The sequence below is a fragment of the Anguilla rostrata genome, chromosome 3 (assembly GCF_018555375.3).
Source record: "Anguilla rostrata isolate EN2019 chromosome 3, ASM1855537v3, whole genome shotgun sequence".
Classification (NCBI taxonomy): domain Eukaryota; kingdom Metazoa; phylum Chordata; class Actinopteri; order Anguilliformes; family Anguillidae; genus Anguilla; species Anguilla rostrata.
This window is the reverse complement of record NC_057935.1, coordinates 19,491,283-19,508,730: the sequence shown is the minus strand read 5'-3', so window position 1 is coordinate 19,508,730 and position 17,448 is coordinate 19,491,283. Positions and strand designations below refer to the sequence as shown.

At 41.4% G+C, this 17,448-nt stretch overlaps 1 protein-coding gene across 5 annotated transcripts in view; it reads left to right on the top strand.

The window, feature by feature from the left end:
• Positions 1–17,448, top strand: part of LOC135250411 (low-density lipoprotein receptor-related protein 1B-like) — a 398,366-nt gene that overhangs the window by 330,422 nt on the left and 50,496 nt on the right. For all 5 annotated transcript variants that reach the window (XR_010328923.1, XM_064326657.1, XM_064326656.1 and 2 more), the window contains 5 exons: positions 860–979; positions 3,614–3,733; positions 12,120–12,236; positions 15,394–15,500; positions 16,557–16,698. Coding sequence is in view for 4 of the 5 variants with exons in the window: in XM_064326657.1 (XP_064182727.1) it covers positions 860–979; positions 3,614–3,733; positions 12,120–12,236; positions 15,394–15,500; positions 16,557–16,698 (606 nt within the window). In the remaining variant the exon portion in view is untranslated. The remainder of the gene's footprint in view (positions 1–859; positions 980–3,613; positions 3,734–12,119; positions 12,237–15,393; positions 15,501–16,556; positions 16,699–17,448) is intronic.

Genomic DNA, 17,448 nt, shown 5'->3' with positions numbered 1-17,448 from the left:
TTAGATTTCTGCTGAATTCCTGAGTGCACAATCAGTGGAAGATGATGCTGGTGCCTGATCTGTTTCTGTGATAGACCAGAGAAATGTCATACACCGTAGCACTGTATATGTAGGGACTGACAGGAGGGCTAGTATGTGAGTCCTCATATGTACTGACCTGCAGTTAGCATTTTAAAGACTCAGAATATTAGATTTTAACAATGCAGTTCATGGTACGTACATCAGATTAATTGGTTTATAAATAAAAGCAAATCCCCATTAAAAATTCTACCAGTTTTGTAGAATGTCTGCCTTTCCACATGTTAATTTGATACTTTGTGTGCAACGTGACAGGCTGCATTACAAAAAAACAGTTGGCTGTCTTCACACACACGCACACACACATTCATGAATGCACACACCCACACACACACACACACATACCATTTTATCAGCATGCAATGTAAAATTATCATGCATCATATTTTTCAAATGATTGGCATTTTCCAATAATTTTACTGAGATGGTGACAATGATGTATTGATGAAAATAGGATCACTGTAAGGATCACACTGAAGAGTACCGAAACTGTACCGAAAGCTCATATAGCATGTGTTGCTTGCTAATTATGATTGACATCTGATTTAAATAACGAAAATCATAACTGTAGCTGCACTGTAGGGCCACTGCAATGTCCATCCATCACGCAGGTTCAGTTGACATCCAAGGCAGGCCAACTTTCACACATTCTATTCACTCCGTAAGAAAGACTGAAGTAAAATCCATGAAGGGAGATTCAGCAGCGTATTTGGAGGTAATCCTTCCACATCCGTTTTACAGATGCTCTGGCCTGCTGAAATGTTGCTCTCTTTCCTTTCAGACACATACATCTGCCTGTCGGGGCAGTTCAAATGCACAAAGAAGCAGAAATGCATCCCTCTGAACCTCCGCTGCAACGGACAGGACGACTGCGGGGATGGCGAGGATGAAATCGATTGTCGTAAGGCCTTTTTAAAATATGTTCTTATATAAAGGAGAGCGGGCAGTCCATCCTTTTCATGTATTTTTTAATTGTATTTCGTAGTAGAGGGTTACAGACATAGAGAGGATCACAGCACAGAAAGTGCCGTGGCAGGCAATCGAACCCCCAACCGCACGGGAGAGGGGGGGTTCTTGCATGGGTCAGGTATGTTCCTTTCATATTTAGGAGGTTTCAGTCTGGTCCTGGATGTTACATTACATTACATTACAGGCATTTGGCAGACGCTCTTATCCAGAGCGACGTACAACAAAGTGTATAACCATAACAGGAACAAGTATGACGCTTGTATGACACGGATGTGCTTGCGATGTAACTTTGTATGCTCTGCACTTGACCCCACCATTTACTCGAACCTTTGATTACCTCAAAGGTTGCGTGCTAGATTCCCATCTGAGGTGCTGCTATTGTCCCCTTGTACAAGTGCTGGTCAGTTCCAGTGTGGACAATTTTCCATACTGGAAAGCACACAGAAACTAAATTGGATCAATAACATGGCGCTTAAGATAGCAGGTGAACAGCAGAAGCAGCTGGTTGTCCTTTGTGATTCAAATATACACTCTTACTATAGTCGATGACCCTGGTCACCCTCAGAGGAGCTATATAGAAGGACCTTGGTTTTTTGTCTGTACCACTGTCAACCTCCTCCACAAGTGTGGGTAAACTGTATGAAGTGTGTATTTGTCCCTAAGCATTGTACTTGAATGTGATCTGTCATTATTGTGCATTATTGTGTGATATGTCGTTATTGTGTGTTTTTATTGTGCCCCAAGGTGAGGCCAAAGACTTTTTTTCAATCTTGACTGGACAGTAAAGTTCGTTTTGTATTGTACTGTATAATTATCCATAGGGTCATCAAAGGATAAGTGTGGCTTGGAGGTCCAAGGTATAAATGGGGATTGGTTCACCCAGGGAGGGAAGGTTTCCGTTTCCATAGGCACGGAGATTCCCGCCTCCTCACTCAGCAGACACTCAACTGGGCACAACAGGTGTTGTCGGTTGTACCTCTGGTGCCAGTTGATGGATGTCACTGTGATTTGAAAAAACATGGAAAGCATTTTTCCGAAAAGGTAGACTGTGATACCCCTGGGGGAAAAATAAACTTGGTTTTCAGTGAGTCGTATAAATGGAAGGGAAATAAAACTCTATGAATTTCTCTCTCACTTTCTGCTGATGACAACTTTGCCAAATGTCTCTGATTCACTAATTTATTTGAATGGAGATTTTCAGCTGGAGTATGGACCTGGTTTATTTTGTGAGGTGTAATTACTTCACAGGGTGCTGAGACAATCCTTTGCTTTAATTTTTAATGGAAATGCTGATTTTAAAAAAATAAAGTTTTTGAAATAAATGAAATATTTAAAAGTGTGTATTTTCAACCATTGGTTCCTGTAGATTCTCTTTCTTTCTCTCTCTCCCTAGCGATCTCTCTCTCTCTCTCTCCCCCTCTCGCTCACTTTCTCTCTCCCTGTCCTTGGCAGAGAGCTCTTCTCCTGCTGTTGTTAAGCGCAGTAATAGAAGTATCAGTATTCTCAGCAGTGAAGTCTCCCTGGTGCCTCTAAAGTGCAGATAAACTGGGTACTTGTGTGCCAGGTGCAGTCAAGGAGAGTCCTCTAACCAGCATAGAGAGACCAGCCCTGGCTCATTTCTCATTTCTTGTCCCAACAGACTTTCTTTTTTTTCTCTCTCAACTGTGAATGATGAATTCAAACAAGTTTTACTCAACATTTTGATTTATTTTTATTTTTCGGACTGTCAAATGGGAGTGTGAAAAAATAAAATAAAATAAATATGTAGACAATGGTAAAACAATATGCCCAAAGGGCTGTGGAAAGCAATTTCAATTTCAGTTGATTAAGTCGATAAAAAACCAATAAAGATAACAGTAACTAATATATAGTTATTGTTGGTAACCTTTGTATAAGCGGAATAAACCACTCTGGACTGTCCCGTTATTGGAAAATAATGTACTTTCGGGGGTGGTTAAGCAAAGCCTATGCCCGTCATAAAATATTTTCCAAAAATTCCAAAAATATTGAATCCAACATAAGAAAAATTGTCCTGGTCAGTTTCTGGGTGGGTGTCCCTTGGTGTTATCTCTGCTCTATCTCGTCCTCCTCCAGTGGGTCCCTGCCTGTCTCGATGCAGGCCTACATGAGGTGGGGGGGGGGGGGGGTGGATGGGATGGGAGGGGGATTAAGCGGAAGCCAACTGTTTGTTGATAAATCTCACCTGGGGTGGAGATTATAGCTGGGGTGGAGGGAGGTTTTAGTGGGGATAATCACATCTGGAGGGTGGGAATTAGCTTGTGTTTATATTCTCCAGGGGTTAGAGGTAGTTGGGTGGCTGTGGGGTGCTGGGTGAAGGAGAAGGGAAAGATTACACCGTGACAGGATTAGACTGTGGCGCAGGACCGTGCGCACTGCTCAGTGTATTTATGCATGTGTAAACGTTGTCATGAGAGTTTTGGCTGAGAGTCAGGATGTATCATAATTAGAGAATGTCTGGATCCCGGGTTGTTTTGATGAGGTGAGTGAGTCATCAAGTGAGCGAAAGTGACGATTAGAAATAATTCATGTGTTGTTGTCATTCCAGCGGAAAGCACCTGCTCCCAGGACCAGTTTCAGTGCAAGACCACAATGCACTGCATCTCCAAGCTGTGGGTCTGTGACGAAGACCCTGACTGCGCCGACGGTTCTGACGAGGCCGACTGTGGTAAGAGCGAGAGATCCGTATCCTCAGATTCCCCTCGCTGGTTCTGAATGAGCGCGTGCGAAGGGTGATAAAGGGCAGCCGAGCCGAGGAGTCATTTCACTGACAGTAATCATCGGCCGCATGAATCTTCCATAACTGAATCGCGCAAATAAACTGGGAAAAGTCAAGAAGTATTGGACAATGTAGGCTCTGGCCTTTACAAGGCTATTTTATAAATGGAATGATTTATAAATGTCCAAATATCCTTCCTGCCTGAATTTTATTTTTCTCAGGCTGTAAAGATGGTCTAGGTGCTGTTCAAGGTCACACTATAAAAAAAAAGTTCTGTCCTTTATGCTCAGGTGCAACAGGCTGATAACCGAATACGGTGGTTCTCAAACTCAGTCCTGGTGTACCACTGTGTATGCTGGTTTTCATTCCAATCACAATTGCAATCCCAGAATTTTAACAAGATGTTCATTTTTTCTTAATTCGATGCTTTTCATGTTTTGAGGGATTATTTACTCTATTAAACCGCATTATGTCAGAAAGAGCTATGCACATACTGTGAAAAATAAGAGTCCCATATTCACATTTTGCTATATTGCAAACAAATGCCTAAATACTGGTAAAAATATTTTACATTATTAAATTGAAGACTGAAATGAATCAACATGCTCCTGATTTAAGTGTATTTTAACATTTTTGTAGCCCACTAATAATTGATAAGTGTGAGTTACTGGTAAGAGGGAGGGAAGTATTCCTACAATCACCTCCTGCCCCCACCTGGAGTTTAACTAGCACCCATATTGCCTTTTGGGTCTGTGGCAATAGCATATAGGGTGGCCTCTTGAGAGCACCTTAAACAGCCCCATGCTGGCATGACATCAGCAAATCCACCTCACAGGCCCCTCCTCTGTGCTCCATGGTAACAGATGTCACAGTGACCTTGCTGTTACTGCTTCAATCACATGCCCTGTTAGTAACATTCAGAAGGATGCGGGGATGTTAGTATGGAGCTGAAGGTATCCAGCATCTGTTTAGCTCCAGAAAAAAGAAAAATCTGGCTTTTCTCCAGTGATGCTTCGATTTTCTAGTGGTAGAGTAATAATCTATGTGAGGGACTGTGGTTGGCCTTCTGCTTGGGTTTAAGTAAAGTTTTCTTTTTTTGTTCTGAACACCTGTTTTGAGCCTTCAGTTTAAAGTTCAAATTGAGAAGCTGTTCCCAAGCTCAATAAAAACTTTTGTTTTCATCTCTTGCCAATTTCTACTGTAATGGTATTGTGAAGATGAAGGCCCCTTCACTATAAATATTTTTGATATGTTTTAATATGATATGGGAAGATATCTGTAACACATTACTTCAGTCTACCTTAAACTCCTGGTGGTCTAAATCTGTGATTGATTAAGGTTCGTTGCACACCTGTTGGTGATCACAATTCGTTAAAGACATGTTTGACTATAAAGCCGGTATATGAGGTGCAGGAGGAAGGCCGTTGAGGTGGTTTCTTTGGAAAACATGCACGTTCCCATGTTTTAAAAATAAATGCCTTTTTGTGATACTCCATATATCAGATGGTCTAAAGTGATTTTGTATGGCAAAGTAATAGCCAGCTCTGTCACTGGTATATAAGTCCACCCTTGTTGATGGAATAACCAATAGAACGTCTCCTAAATCACTTATGGCATTGATACATGATTGCAGTGTTGCGGAACACTGTTCATTTACACTGCACCATAAACAAAGTGTTGCTGGCAAACTATGGATTCATGACAGGGACAAATGTACGGTTTATTTTGAAATATTTATTCCAGGTTTGCTTGGGCATCACTATTGCTGCAGTTTTGTTTTGTTTTTGTTTTCTTCTTTTTGTGGAAAAATCAATAGTCCTCAATAGTTGCGGAGGCAACAGTGTAAAAGATATTCCTGGATTTGTACAGAAGCTGTGGAATTTGAAGTTTAGAAGCATCTGAGTGAAATGTGTTGTATAACTAGAGGCGTAATGGCCTAGTAAACCAAAGAAAGGACAGGCTGAGCATTTTTACTGCTCTGCTGAGACAGAACAGCTAGACTACCCTGGGCAAAAGGATTTTTTTTTCTTCAAACGAGGATGCCAAAGCCAGAATACGATTGAGCTTCTTTCAACATGAAAATATTGATTGAGCGGAACTCTGGCCTTAATTTACTGGCAGTGGAACAGTTACTTGCCGGACGCCAGCACCCTGCGTACACCAGATGGGGAGAGATGAATTTGCCGTTCGCATGATTTAGTAGACATTACCTTCCAAATTGAGTTATTTAAAAATATTCATCATTCCATCCTTGCAAACCATTGCTGTCTTTCCTGGCCCTAAATGCAATACAGAAATAGCATAGAACATAGCGGATAAGAATTCAAGGAAATGTCATTTGGTACATTGCAACAGATTATGAAATGAGGCACTGTTGATGAGGAGTGGACCAATAAGTTCCAGTGGGCTCCTCGTTTCAAATCAGGTGCATTTGAGATTTAGTCGGACACAGCACAATCCATTAATTTCAGTTTACATATATAGAACAAACTACATTGTAGTGGAACTGACTACTTGCTCAAGTTTCAAACTTCAGAAAAGCCAGAAACTTATCCTCTCACTATAAATGTACTTGATTCCATTTAAGGTTACTTTGGCTTGGAACCAATACGATTGCTTTTTATCAGCAGTTTTCTTTTAGCCATGAACATATCTCCTGCACACATAGGACCTTATGTGAATTTTCTATTGATACGTTTATCGGCTGAAAAGTGACTCTATTTGAATGGGATTCATTTTCTCCAAATGGGAAATTCCTGTTCAGGTATATGTGCTGGAGGAAATTAAATTGGAGAGGACCTATTGTATTCATGCAGGGGCTAGGAGACTTCCATAGATTGCTGGCTGAATGCTATTAAAGCTGCATTGATCACAGGCCAGTAATACTTTACAGGCAGCTCTCTTGCCAATAGTTTACCCTGCTGTGTCCATCTGAAAAATGAATTTATTTGGTGGTTTTTGAAACCAAATCCCACTGTCATCATCTGCCCATTACACCGGGGTCTAGTGTATTTTATTTATGGTGCTTTAATTTCTCTTGTGTGGGAACCAGAAGGCACTTGTTGGGTGATTTCAGTGAGGAACTGACAGCATCTATCTTTATTTGAAGAGCGCAATCTCTTCCTTACAGCCATAGGGATTTCAGCATTGTATCCAGGCAACGTGCTTTTGTTCCTCGTCCGTCGCTGATTTATGCATACATCTCCGGGCCTGGAGTCCTGCATCAGAAATGTTGCAATAATTTGTAGCATTTCACTTTGGAAAATGTTTGCTTATTTATTTATTTTCTGGTCCCACAATTTTGGCTCCAAAATTGTGGCACTCGAGGTAGAGCCCTGCTGCCACACTCCAGGTAAGGGCTGCTTTTTCTGAAGTGTGTGCAGTTCTCTGATGCAGTGCCCACAAAACAGAGGCCATTTTCCACACCACAGGTCGCTGAGTACTGCAGCAGAGCTAATCTGAGAGGAGTGTCTCTTCTGGACTCCATCTGATACCCTGTGAATGTCTAGTACATTGTTGGGTGGAGCTGGTGTCTCTGTAACCTGAGTAAACCTGTCCACCTTTAAGCTACCCTGGCCCTGCCAGGTTCAATGCATTCATCAGTTTTCAATTGTCCAGGACTTAATCAGCTTGTGACAAAAAATTTTTTGTGGTGGCCAGGTTACCCTGAGTCTCCCCCCAACACCCTTCAGATTTTCGATGGTGAAATGAACGTTTTTTGTGGAAATTTAAGGTGTGGGTCATGATGGGGGGAGTTTGAGAAAGTATTTGGTCTGGGTGTATGTGTATCTTGATAAGACTTGACATTCGGCCAAATAAAACTTTCATGAAACTTTCAGTCAATTGAAGCATTGCTCATAGTTTTATGTAGGCTGGTCTTTGGTGAGCAATGAAAAATGTTATAGCAGCAACTCATCATTTTATAATATCAAGGTTTATTATAGTTTATCTAGGTGTATTTTTTTAAATGTTAGTGTTTTGCAGTCCTTTTAGCAGTAATATATTAGTTCTACAGGCCATAAATCACCATAAATGGTGGCCTGACATTGTTCCAGTATGGTGCAACCTTGTTTGTTTTCTACAAGTTGAGCTATGAAGTGGACTTTGCGAAACTGGGTCAAACCATTTTATTTATGTATTTATTGACGAAAATGTGAATTTAAATACATAAATATATATTTAAATATGACCTGCTTGTAACCTGCTTGTTTGATGACTGTCTCATTTAGCCAGACTTGCATATGATTGCTAACATCAGGGTGCATGGTAGCTCATCACCTGTTTGTTCCTAATGTAATTGAAATGGTGATACACACTCCAATTTTGAATGTGGATACACCGAGCCAGGCCATTTATTGCACAGGCGAACGCCTAGGGCCCTGGCTAGATTTCTTTTTTTTTTTTTTTGGGAGCCCAAGATCTCGCCTTGGGCCCCACATACTCACAAGCCGGCTCACGGGCTGCTTGGACAGTGAGCTCTGGCCACTACAGATCTGCTCCTTATCTGAGATCGTTATAGTTTATCTTTATCATTGTCTCATTCCAATAATAAAGAAAGAAAAGAAACCTACCAGGGAAACACAGGTTATAATGGCTATATACTGCAATGTATAGGTGCAATTAGATGTTCTTTCTTGTCACCCATGAAGCAAATAAAAAATTTCAGCAAAACTATTTGCCTGCAGAGATAATCTTAACACATAAAATTAGTCATATTTTGAGCTCAAACATATAGGGGAGCCATATACTTTCAATTTAACATAATTTTTCAAACACAAAAAATGTTTTATTGAAGAGTACCGTTGTTTCTGCAAAACATAGGTTTCAAAATTATTGGCATCTCTACAATGAATATTTCGAGAAGCCTCCCTTGGTGAGGATAACAGCTCCGAATCTTTTCCGGTAATGTCTGACAAGGTTGAGGAACATTTTGAATGAATCTTGGACCACTCCTCCTTGCAGAAAATGTCAAGATCCTAGATATTCTTTTAAGTTTGCACTTGTGGACTGCCCTCTTCAATTCAGACCAAGGGTGTTCAGTAAGGTTCAAGCAAATATTATTTAGGGGCTCTAATCTTTTGAGAAGGAAAAAAAAAAAAAAAATCGATCAAATTCAAATCTGCCATCAGCATTCTGGTTTCAGTACGCTGGTGAGCATTTTATTTTAGCAAAAGTGTTTCTGTTCTTTGAAGTGACATTTAGCACAGCTAGAAATCTAATGTGCCAAAACACAGAAGTCACATATTGTTTTTGGCTGTGTCACTTCAAGAGTTTTCATTAGTGTCAAGAGTGCTTAATGGATATTTTCATTTGTCCCTCATGCATAATACATTCCTGCTGCTGCAGTATAGATTGATCCTAGAAAGACCTGTTGTGTTTCTGTTTTTTCTGTGCTTATAAATATTTGTATTGTGATTCCGCTACATTTTTTTTTTCTTTCGCATGGCTTATGCATAAACGTGTTTCAAATAAATTTGTGTGCCTTCAAATGGTAATATTGGTGCTTGAATATAGTTGTTACACAGTAATAGCTTTCAGCAGTGTCTAGCTATTTAGTTGTACTGTGCAGTGCTGGTTAAAAAGCCACTTATGTTTTTTTTCTGTGAATGTTGCTCAATAGAAGGATGCTCTCAAGTAAGTGAAAAAGGTTTAAAAATGTGACTTTCACTCAGAAACATGCCTGTTTTTTAGTTGGAATGGAAGATAAACTCAGCCTTAATTGCACACATATATGTTCTAGTGGGGCACAAGGGGATATGATGTGTTAATGATCACAAAACAGAATTTTCTATTCATACTTGGCTGATAATTGACCTCTTGTGATTTCTTACAATTGTGTTTGTAGGTCACTGCAAACAATGTACACTGTAAGGACACAGGTGTCACTAATTAGATATGCATTCAAGTGGACACTTTAAGAATAGCGTAATCCTATTTGAATATGCAACAATAGGGTCCAGTCTGTTAAGACTTTTCTGTAGTTGAGTATATTTTTTCACTAATCCAGGAAACTAAGAAACAGCGCTTTTCAGTTGAATTTGCATACCATGTAAAATATTGGAATCTGTCATTAGGGACCATTTGGAATTATTAACTCTTCTGTTCAGTTTGGGTCAAATTTAATCATTTTAAACATTTTGTGAAAGAAGATTGGCATTTTTGTATTTCATAACCAGTGACTAAACTAGTATCTGCTTCCCGCTTTGTGTTTATATTTGTTGTTCATTATCTGTATTTACTTTGTCTTTTGTTTATATGGTTTCTTTGAATGTCATAAGATAAATATGAAAAACATTGAAACATCAAAAATTATTAATCCACTGTATGAAATGTTTTTAATTATATTTGAATCACTTTTTTTTCCCAATTAAATTTTTCACAGATAAGTATGATGCATGCCCAATGCCTTAAGTATAGTGGATTTTAATATAAATCGCATTATGTTAAATGTGATTAATCAAATAAAATAATTCTAACATGGCTTATGATAGTATATATTTGGACTTAACAGCATTCAATAAAGTTGCACAAGGAATCGATGCTGCAAGCTTGGCTTTTTCCTTATTTACATAAATGATTTTGATATAGCCATTGGAAGCACATTTGTTACATTTGCAGACGATATAACCTTGGAAGTTAAGCTAAGTTTAAATCTTCTCTGATTATTTTAGCTGATTCCAAAGAGAATCCATAAGTGGGTGGAAACCTGGCAAATTAAATTCAGTATCACTAAATGTAAAGTTGTGTGTGGGAAATAACAACTTAAGGCCGGGCAACTTTATGGGCGGAACAAAATTAGAATGTGTTCAATCGGAAAAAGAATTGGGAGTAGCTGTTCATCAAAGCCTATCAGGGCCTAAGCATTGTGCCGTAATAGGAAAAAATCCATCAAGATGCTTGTTATATAGCAGAAAGTACCGAGTATAAATCAAACAAGGTTACATTGATGTTTACGCCAATACTGGTTCACTCCTACATATATCGGACTACAATAAAACGTTTCCTGCAAGAATATGTGTGCAGTTTGCGGCAGTAGCTGATGCATCTCAACCATTTCTTGATCGATTTTTCTAAGAGCAGAAGTCTGAACAAAGTCGTGAAGTGGTTCAACCTTATTGTGTACCCCTGACCTAGCCTTATTCTCACAAACCTGATCTTAAATGAATAATATCATTTGAAAGTAGTTGTCCATTTGGCACAGTTGACAAAACATTACATTTTTTTTGGATTCCAACATACCGTATCCACTGTCTCAAATAAAATAACAATAAATAAAAATCATTATGCGTGCCTTTAATATGTAATTTATTAGAGTCCTTGGTGAGGAATGTTTCCAGTTCTTTATTTCAATGTTAAGGTGTTTCTGGAATGTTCTCTCTTGACTGTCTAAAAGCCCCTGACCACCATGAGAGAAACGAGGGAGAGCAGTTTGGTATTATTCTGCAGTTCAAGATTTAATTGCAATTCTGTCGGTGTTTTGAATTAGTTCTCTAGCAGAGTGCAGGGCTAATTAATAATTCGTTATATATTTCTCTGCTCCTCGAACATTTGTGTTAAATGTCTGACAGTGAGATCAGGCTGAATGTATTATATACAATTTGCAAGCCATACAGGTCTGCAGAGTTACCGTGATAATGAAAAATGTTTTAATGATAAATAATTAATGATTTCAACAAACTATACAACCTGCCAAGAATTATGATGTCGCCTTTTGAGTAACCCCTGGGTGATATCCTCAGCCTGTGAACACCCTGGAAATGTGGCAGCACGAAATGTGGGCAAAGGTTGAAAATCCAGGTTCAGAAAATACAGGTCCTCCCCAGTATTTTGTTCCAATCACCTGAATTTGTTAATTAGCAAAATTCTTCAGCCAGGAAGTAGAACTAATTAGTGAACCTGCATGCTGAGTTAATAGATGAAAAAAAAAAACACATTGCAGGGCATTTGGTTTCTGACCCCTGGACTTTCTACCTCTGAATGTGTGATATTGAAAAAGTTTTAATTTTTGAAAAAAAAAAAAAAAAACTTTTCCAGAGACTTTCCCTTTTGTCATTGAATGGCATTGGGGAGATGGGGGAAATTGCATCCAGGACAGGTGCTTGCACAGATAGAAGAAAAAGATATTGGCATTGCAAATCAGCATTTATTTATGTATTTCTTTATCTTTTTTTTATGTGTAGGCCACATGAGACGGTTGTTTTTTTCCCCCTTTTAGTGTCAAAAACTGGTTTGATACCAAGGAAATCATGATAATGTTGCAGCGATATGACCGAGGCTCATTAATATTCATGCGCCGTCACGCAATTTCTGTTTGTTTGTGTTTGTCTCTAACAAGATGAAAAGACCTGTGGACCTCATGAGTTCCGCTGCAAGAATAATAACTGCATCCCTGACCACTGGAGGTGTGACAGTCAGAGTGACTGTGGAGACCACTCCGATGAGGAGAACTGCAGTGAGTCACTCTCCTCTCCTCTCCTCTCCTCCCACCCCCCGTTGTAAAACTCCTTTTTTATTTCTTCTGTTTATCACTTGAAGTCTAAAACACAGCTGTTAGCCACACACAGGGACAGACTGATATGGGAATTGTAGCCGTCTTATGTTTTATTTATGCATTTGCCTCTTTGCTTTTATGCAAAATGTCAGTGGTTTGGACTCACTTGATTTTTTTTCCTCCCTGTCAGTTAAGCTGTAGAGTGTGGTTCCAGTTTGTGTTTGACCCATACGCATGCGTGTGTCTGTGTGTGTGTTGTGTGTTTGTGTGTGCCTTTGTGTGCAAGTCTGTGTGAGTGTGCGTGTGTGCAAGCGGGCGTGCATGCATGTGTATGCATGTGTGCGTGTCTTTGTGTGTGTGTGTGTGTGTGTCTGTATATTTATGCATGTGTGTGTGCATGCGCATATGTGTGCGCTCATGCTTGTGTGGGCTTGTGTGTATGTGGGCATGCGTATGTGTGTCTTTGTATGTGTGTGAGTGTATGTGACATCAGGCATAAAATGAAAATCTGAGGATATTGTAGAATGCCTACAACCCTAAACTATTCCCTGCTGCCCCCCTTAACCCTAACCCCCCATATTACATCCACCAATTCCCCCACTGCACGCAGCCAAATCGACCCCACATAAACGCATGCCCCCATTCACCTACAGCAGTCCACCCTTGGCTCCTACCCTCCAGAGTGTGCAAACACTTTGAAATTAAAGCCCTGCTTTGATACCCATCTCTGCAGTTATCCCTCCACCCCCCCATCCCCCCACAGCCCTTCCCACCAGATTTCTATGTAATTTACTCAGGCATGGCACTCCGTTTATACGAGCCAAACCTTCTGCACGGTCCACGTACCCCATCGCATGTAAATAGACTCCTTCTCGCTCCATTGCTTTAGCCTCTTGGAAATCAGGTGTACAATAAGTGGGAAACTATGGCAATAACAGGAATTCCAATCGTACAGAGATTTCCTTTTTTCCCCCCGCGTCTTCTGTTCGCTCTTTGAGAAAAGTGCTGGGGACTATCTGAAAGGTCAACAAAAAACGAGCCAATAGACTCCTTTGATTGATGGCCGTTTAATAGAGTTTGGGGTAAATAGTGGCTTCTTTTATGGAGTCACATGTGGAATGTGATCCCCAGATTCAGTCTATTCACAGCGTGCTTCGTTTACTCTATAAAGGGGTTTAATTGGGTGTTTCATTTTCTCCACTTTATTCCCTTTGGTTTATAGCCAGCTCTCATAATGCTGTTTTTGTGTAACACTTGCTTAAATTCCATTTCCAAAATTGAAATCAAATCATATAGTGGTTAACTGGAATCCAAGCCATATTGAGCACATCATTAAAACTTTTATTAGTTTCTGCTGGCTATTTTTTTTTTTTACTGCAAATGAATGTTGCAGAATATTGATCATTGGTTTGCTTTTTTAACTTCGCTTGAAGAAGAATATTCTGCACCTCCGCTGAAAAATACTGGACGCTCTTGGCAGGAGATGGATTTGCAGGCTCTCCATCACTTCGGTCTATTCAATTCCATTCACTAAAGTGTAAAGATTTATCGCAGGACGTAAAACAGTGCCGTATGTCTAGCCTTCATTTCCTCTTTCGGGTAGTCGAGGTGTGTGGAGATATCCCCAGTATCACCGCCCTCCATCGGCGGTGAAAAATGTCGGCCGGCTCTTCGGAGCACAACTCCCAAACTACGCAATTATCCTCATAAAGAGTTGAGGTTGAGACGTTGTCCTGGCATCGTCGTCTTATTAATTATTGGGTCGTTACTGCGCCGCGCGTTCTTTCATCTCGGTCAGGCATTCGTTATAAATCTCCCCATCTTCCCCTGTAATTACGCCGGTTCGTCATCCGGACGCGTGCCCTTTTCGTACCGCGGCGCTCCGTCAGGAGGAAGAGGAACTCCGCCGAAGGTGTCGTCTTATCCCCAGAAGCGGAGGGAACTCAATCCCTCTCTGCGGCTTTGTTCCACTTGATTTGATACGGATCGCAGACGGGAGAAGAGTCGTCGACTCGCGGATAGCGGTCTCTGATGGCGGCGGAGAACGCAGATAAGATCATCCTCGCATGGATAAACAGTCAGGATGACTCCCTTTCTGCGGGGAGTTAAAGCATCTTGATCGTCAACGGAGAAATGGTTTAATCATGCCGTTAGCTTTATTTGGATTTTATGTGTAAGTGTGTGTGTGTATGTATGTGTGTGCTTGTATATTACCACCTGTGCTTATAAGTGTGGAAATGTGTGGGCTTACACAGCCATGTACAGCTATGTCTACTAAGTCTATGCTTACGCACACGTGCGTACACGTCCAACGGTCGTGCCCATTCAGAATGACCAGACCATTTCACCACTGTGTCCCCGGCTAATCTCTGAAAATGGCCTGCCCCACTGCTGTTACCCAACGACGATGCTGTTTCAACCACAGTAGCCAGGAAGCCAGCCACTCGGAAGGGTAGGGAGGGGGGTGTATTGAGCAGGCGAGCCCTAAGACGGGGGATGTGGGGGGGGGGGGTGGAATGAGACCATACCGCCATCAGCCAGAGGGCCTATGCAGCTCAGCTAGTCAAACCCTAACTAATGAGAAGACCCTGCCGACAGCCCAGGACCCCTGCCGCACAACCCCACCCTGTGTTTTAAAGCACTTTGCAGGGCGTACAGGCGCACTAGTCCTCTGCTAAGTGCCAGGTCCTCTGCGCCGGTTGCTGGGGAGAAACTCTTTGATATCGGAAGGACCTGAAATGTAGATTTTCAGCCGGTGAAAGTTAAGTGAGCCAGGTGATCAAACGAAATTATGAATCCTTTGCTTGTGAGGGATAAAATGGATGCACATCGGCCACTCTTGCCCTGTCGCCGTATGCAGTGTCTCTGCGGGAGAGGAGGGGGAGGAGTGAAGGAACTACATTTATGTAGCACTTTCTAAGAGCACTTAGATGGTGGATTGGGGGCATCACCAATATGTAAGGTTTTAAAAAGGCAGGTTTTAAAATGCCAGGTGAAGGCCGATTGAGTGCAGCAGGCACCTGTAGCACTGCCTGATTGCAAGCCCAAGGAGACCCCCCTCTGCACCACCCCCCGCCCCACCAATCCCACTGTGTGTCTGTTTCTCCCCGAAACTTAGAGCCAGTGACCTGCAACTCCAAGGATTTCGTCTGCGCCAACGGGGAGTGCATCTCCGCCAGATTCCGCTGCGACGGCGACTACGACTGCGTCGACAACTCGGACGAGGTCAGTGAACCGCGACTGTCCGACTGGACTCAGAAACATGCGAGTATAGCATCTTCATCATCCTTCATGAGTTCCGATCGTTGTCGCTGAGATCTATGTTGTATGATTATGATAATATATACTGTATGTGTCATGTCTCTACTATGAATGCTTTTAGCGGTGTCCTGAGAGACTTGGAAATGCATGCAGCAAAATGCTTTCAGGTTTGTCTGTGACAGGTAAAAAAAGAATTGTGTTAAAGTGTCTGTAATATTCCTTTAAACTTTGCATTATTATTGTATTGATGCATTTACTGTTAGATTGTGCAAGTCTAGCGAAATAGCTAAGAAATATCAGACTTTCCAGTAAACACAATTCCGATATGCACAATAAAATACCTAATTGGAGGGAAAAAGCCATGAAATGACCAATTTGTTCTGCATTGTCATTTGTTACTGTGGCTATAATTATCTGTCATGCCTATGAATAATCTCTGATTTGGAAATATCCTAATAGCTCCACCCTTCCCTCCTCCTTTGTGCTATTTTTTTGCGTTGTTATTGTATTGTAATTTTGTTATTTAAATTCAGTGCCTGCTCAATTATTCAAGTGCTGCCCAGCAGAGAACGCTTGCACAAAGACCGAGCGCGCGTGTGCCACATGCCGCGTTTCTCGAAATCGTTCCATTTCCTGCGGTCGCGCTCTCCACTTGTCACTTCGGTGGTCACAGTTAACCTTGTTGATGTCCAAGTAAGGGAGAATTAAACACTTGCTGCCCAGTGCTGAGTAAACATGGGAGGGAAAATGTGCCGCTGGCAACGTGGTATTAAGCCAGCGCTGATGAATGTCCTCCATAAAGAGTAACTTGTTATTTTAAAGTTACATGTTAAATGAAAATATCCGGTACCATTGCCGGCGTTTGGTGCTGTGCTTGCCAACAGTTAGGCGGGTTGTAAAGGCATGATTTCTCAACGTTATTAAATGAGTTTCATTACAGATACGAGGGGAAAGTTATGGAATGTGGTGTAAGAGCGGGGGGTTAAATGCTGGCTTTATGTTTTCTGGGAACTTCTGCAGAAAGACTGTGAAACGCGATGCTCTGAGGACCAGTTCCAGTGCCTGAACAACCTGTGCATCTCGGTGAAGTGGCTCTGTGACGGACAGGAAGACTGCAAAACGGGGGAGGACGAGAGCAGCTGCCAGGCGACAGGCACTGAAGGTAGGCCCAGGGGCTTTCACAATCGGCCAGATCTGAAAGTTGAACCAGGGGCTTTCACAATCGGCAGATCTGTAAGTAGGAACAGGGGCTTTCACAATCGTCCAGATCCAAAATCAGGAACAGGCACTTTCACAGTGGGACAGATCTGAATATAGGACCAGGGGCTTTCATAGTGGGCCAGATCTGATAGTAGGACCAGGGGCTTTCACAGTGGGACAGATCTGAATATAGGACCAGGAGCTTTCACAGTGGATCAGATCTGATAGTAGGACCAGGGGCTTTCACAGTGGGACAGATCTGAATATAGGACCAGGGGCTTTCACAGTGGATCAGAACTGAAAGCAGCACCAGGGGCTTTCACAGTAGGGCATTTTTATGGTAATGAAGTGATGATGTTCACATTAGGCATGTAGGATGCTAAATGTTGCAATTGCATGTAAAACTTAAGATCTCATTTTGACAGCACAAACTAGCACAACTATGTCAAAAATAACAAAGATAGTCAGTGTAATCCTGACATTGTCAAGATTCTGAGTGTCATCATACTCCTGAAAAGCAGGTTAATACCTCAAAGGTGGAAGCTTCAGAAGTGGCATATGTACAACATAAAGTAGCAAGTGAGAGGTTATTTATCATGTGCGCCTTTGAATGGGCTTCCAAACGTTAAGGAAATGGCCTTGATATCTGCAAACCTAACCAAGAATACAAGTGCCAACCAGCACACACACATGCGCACATACACACACACAC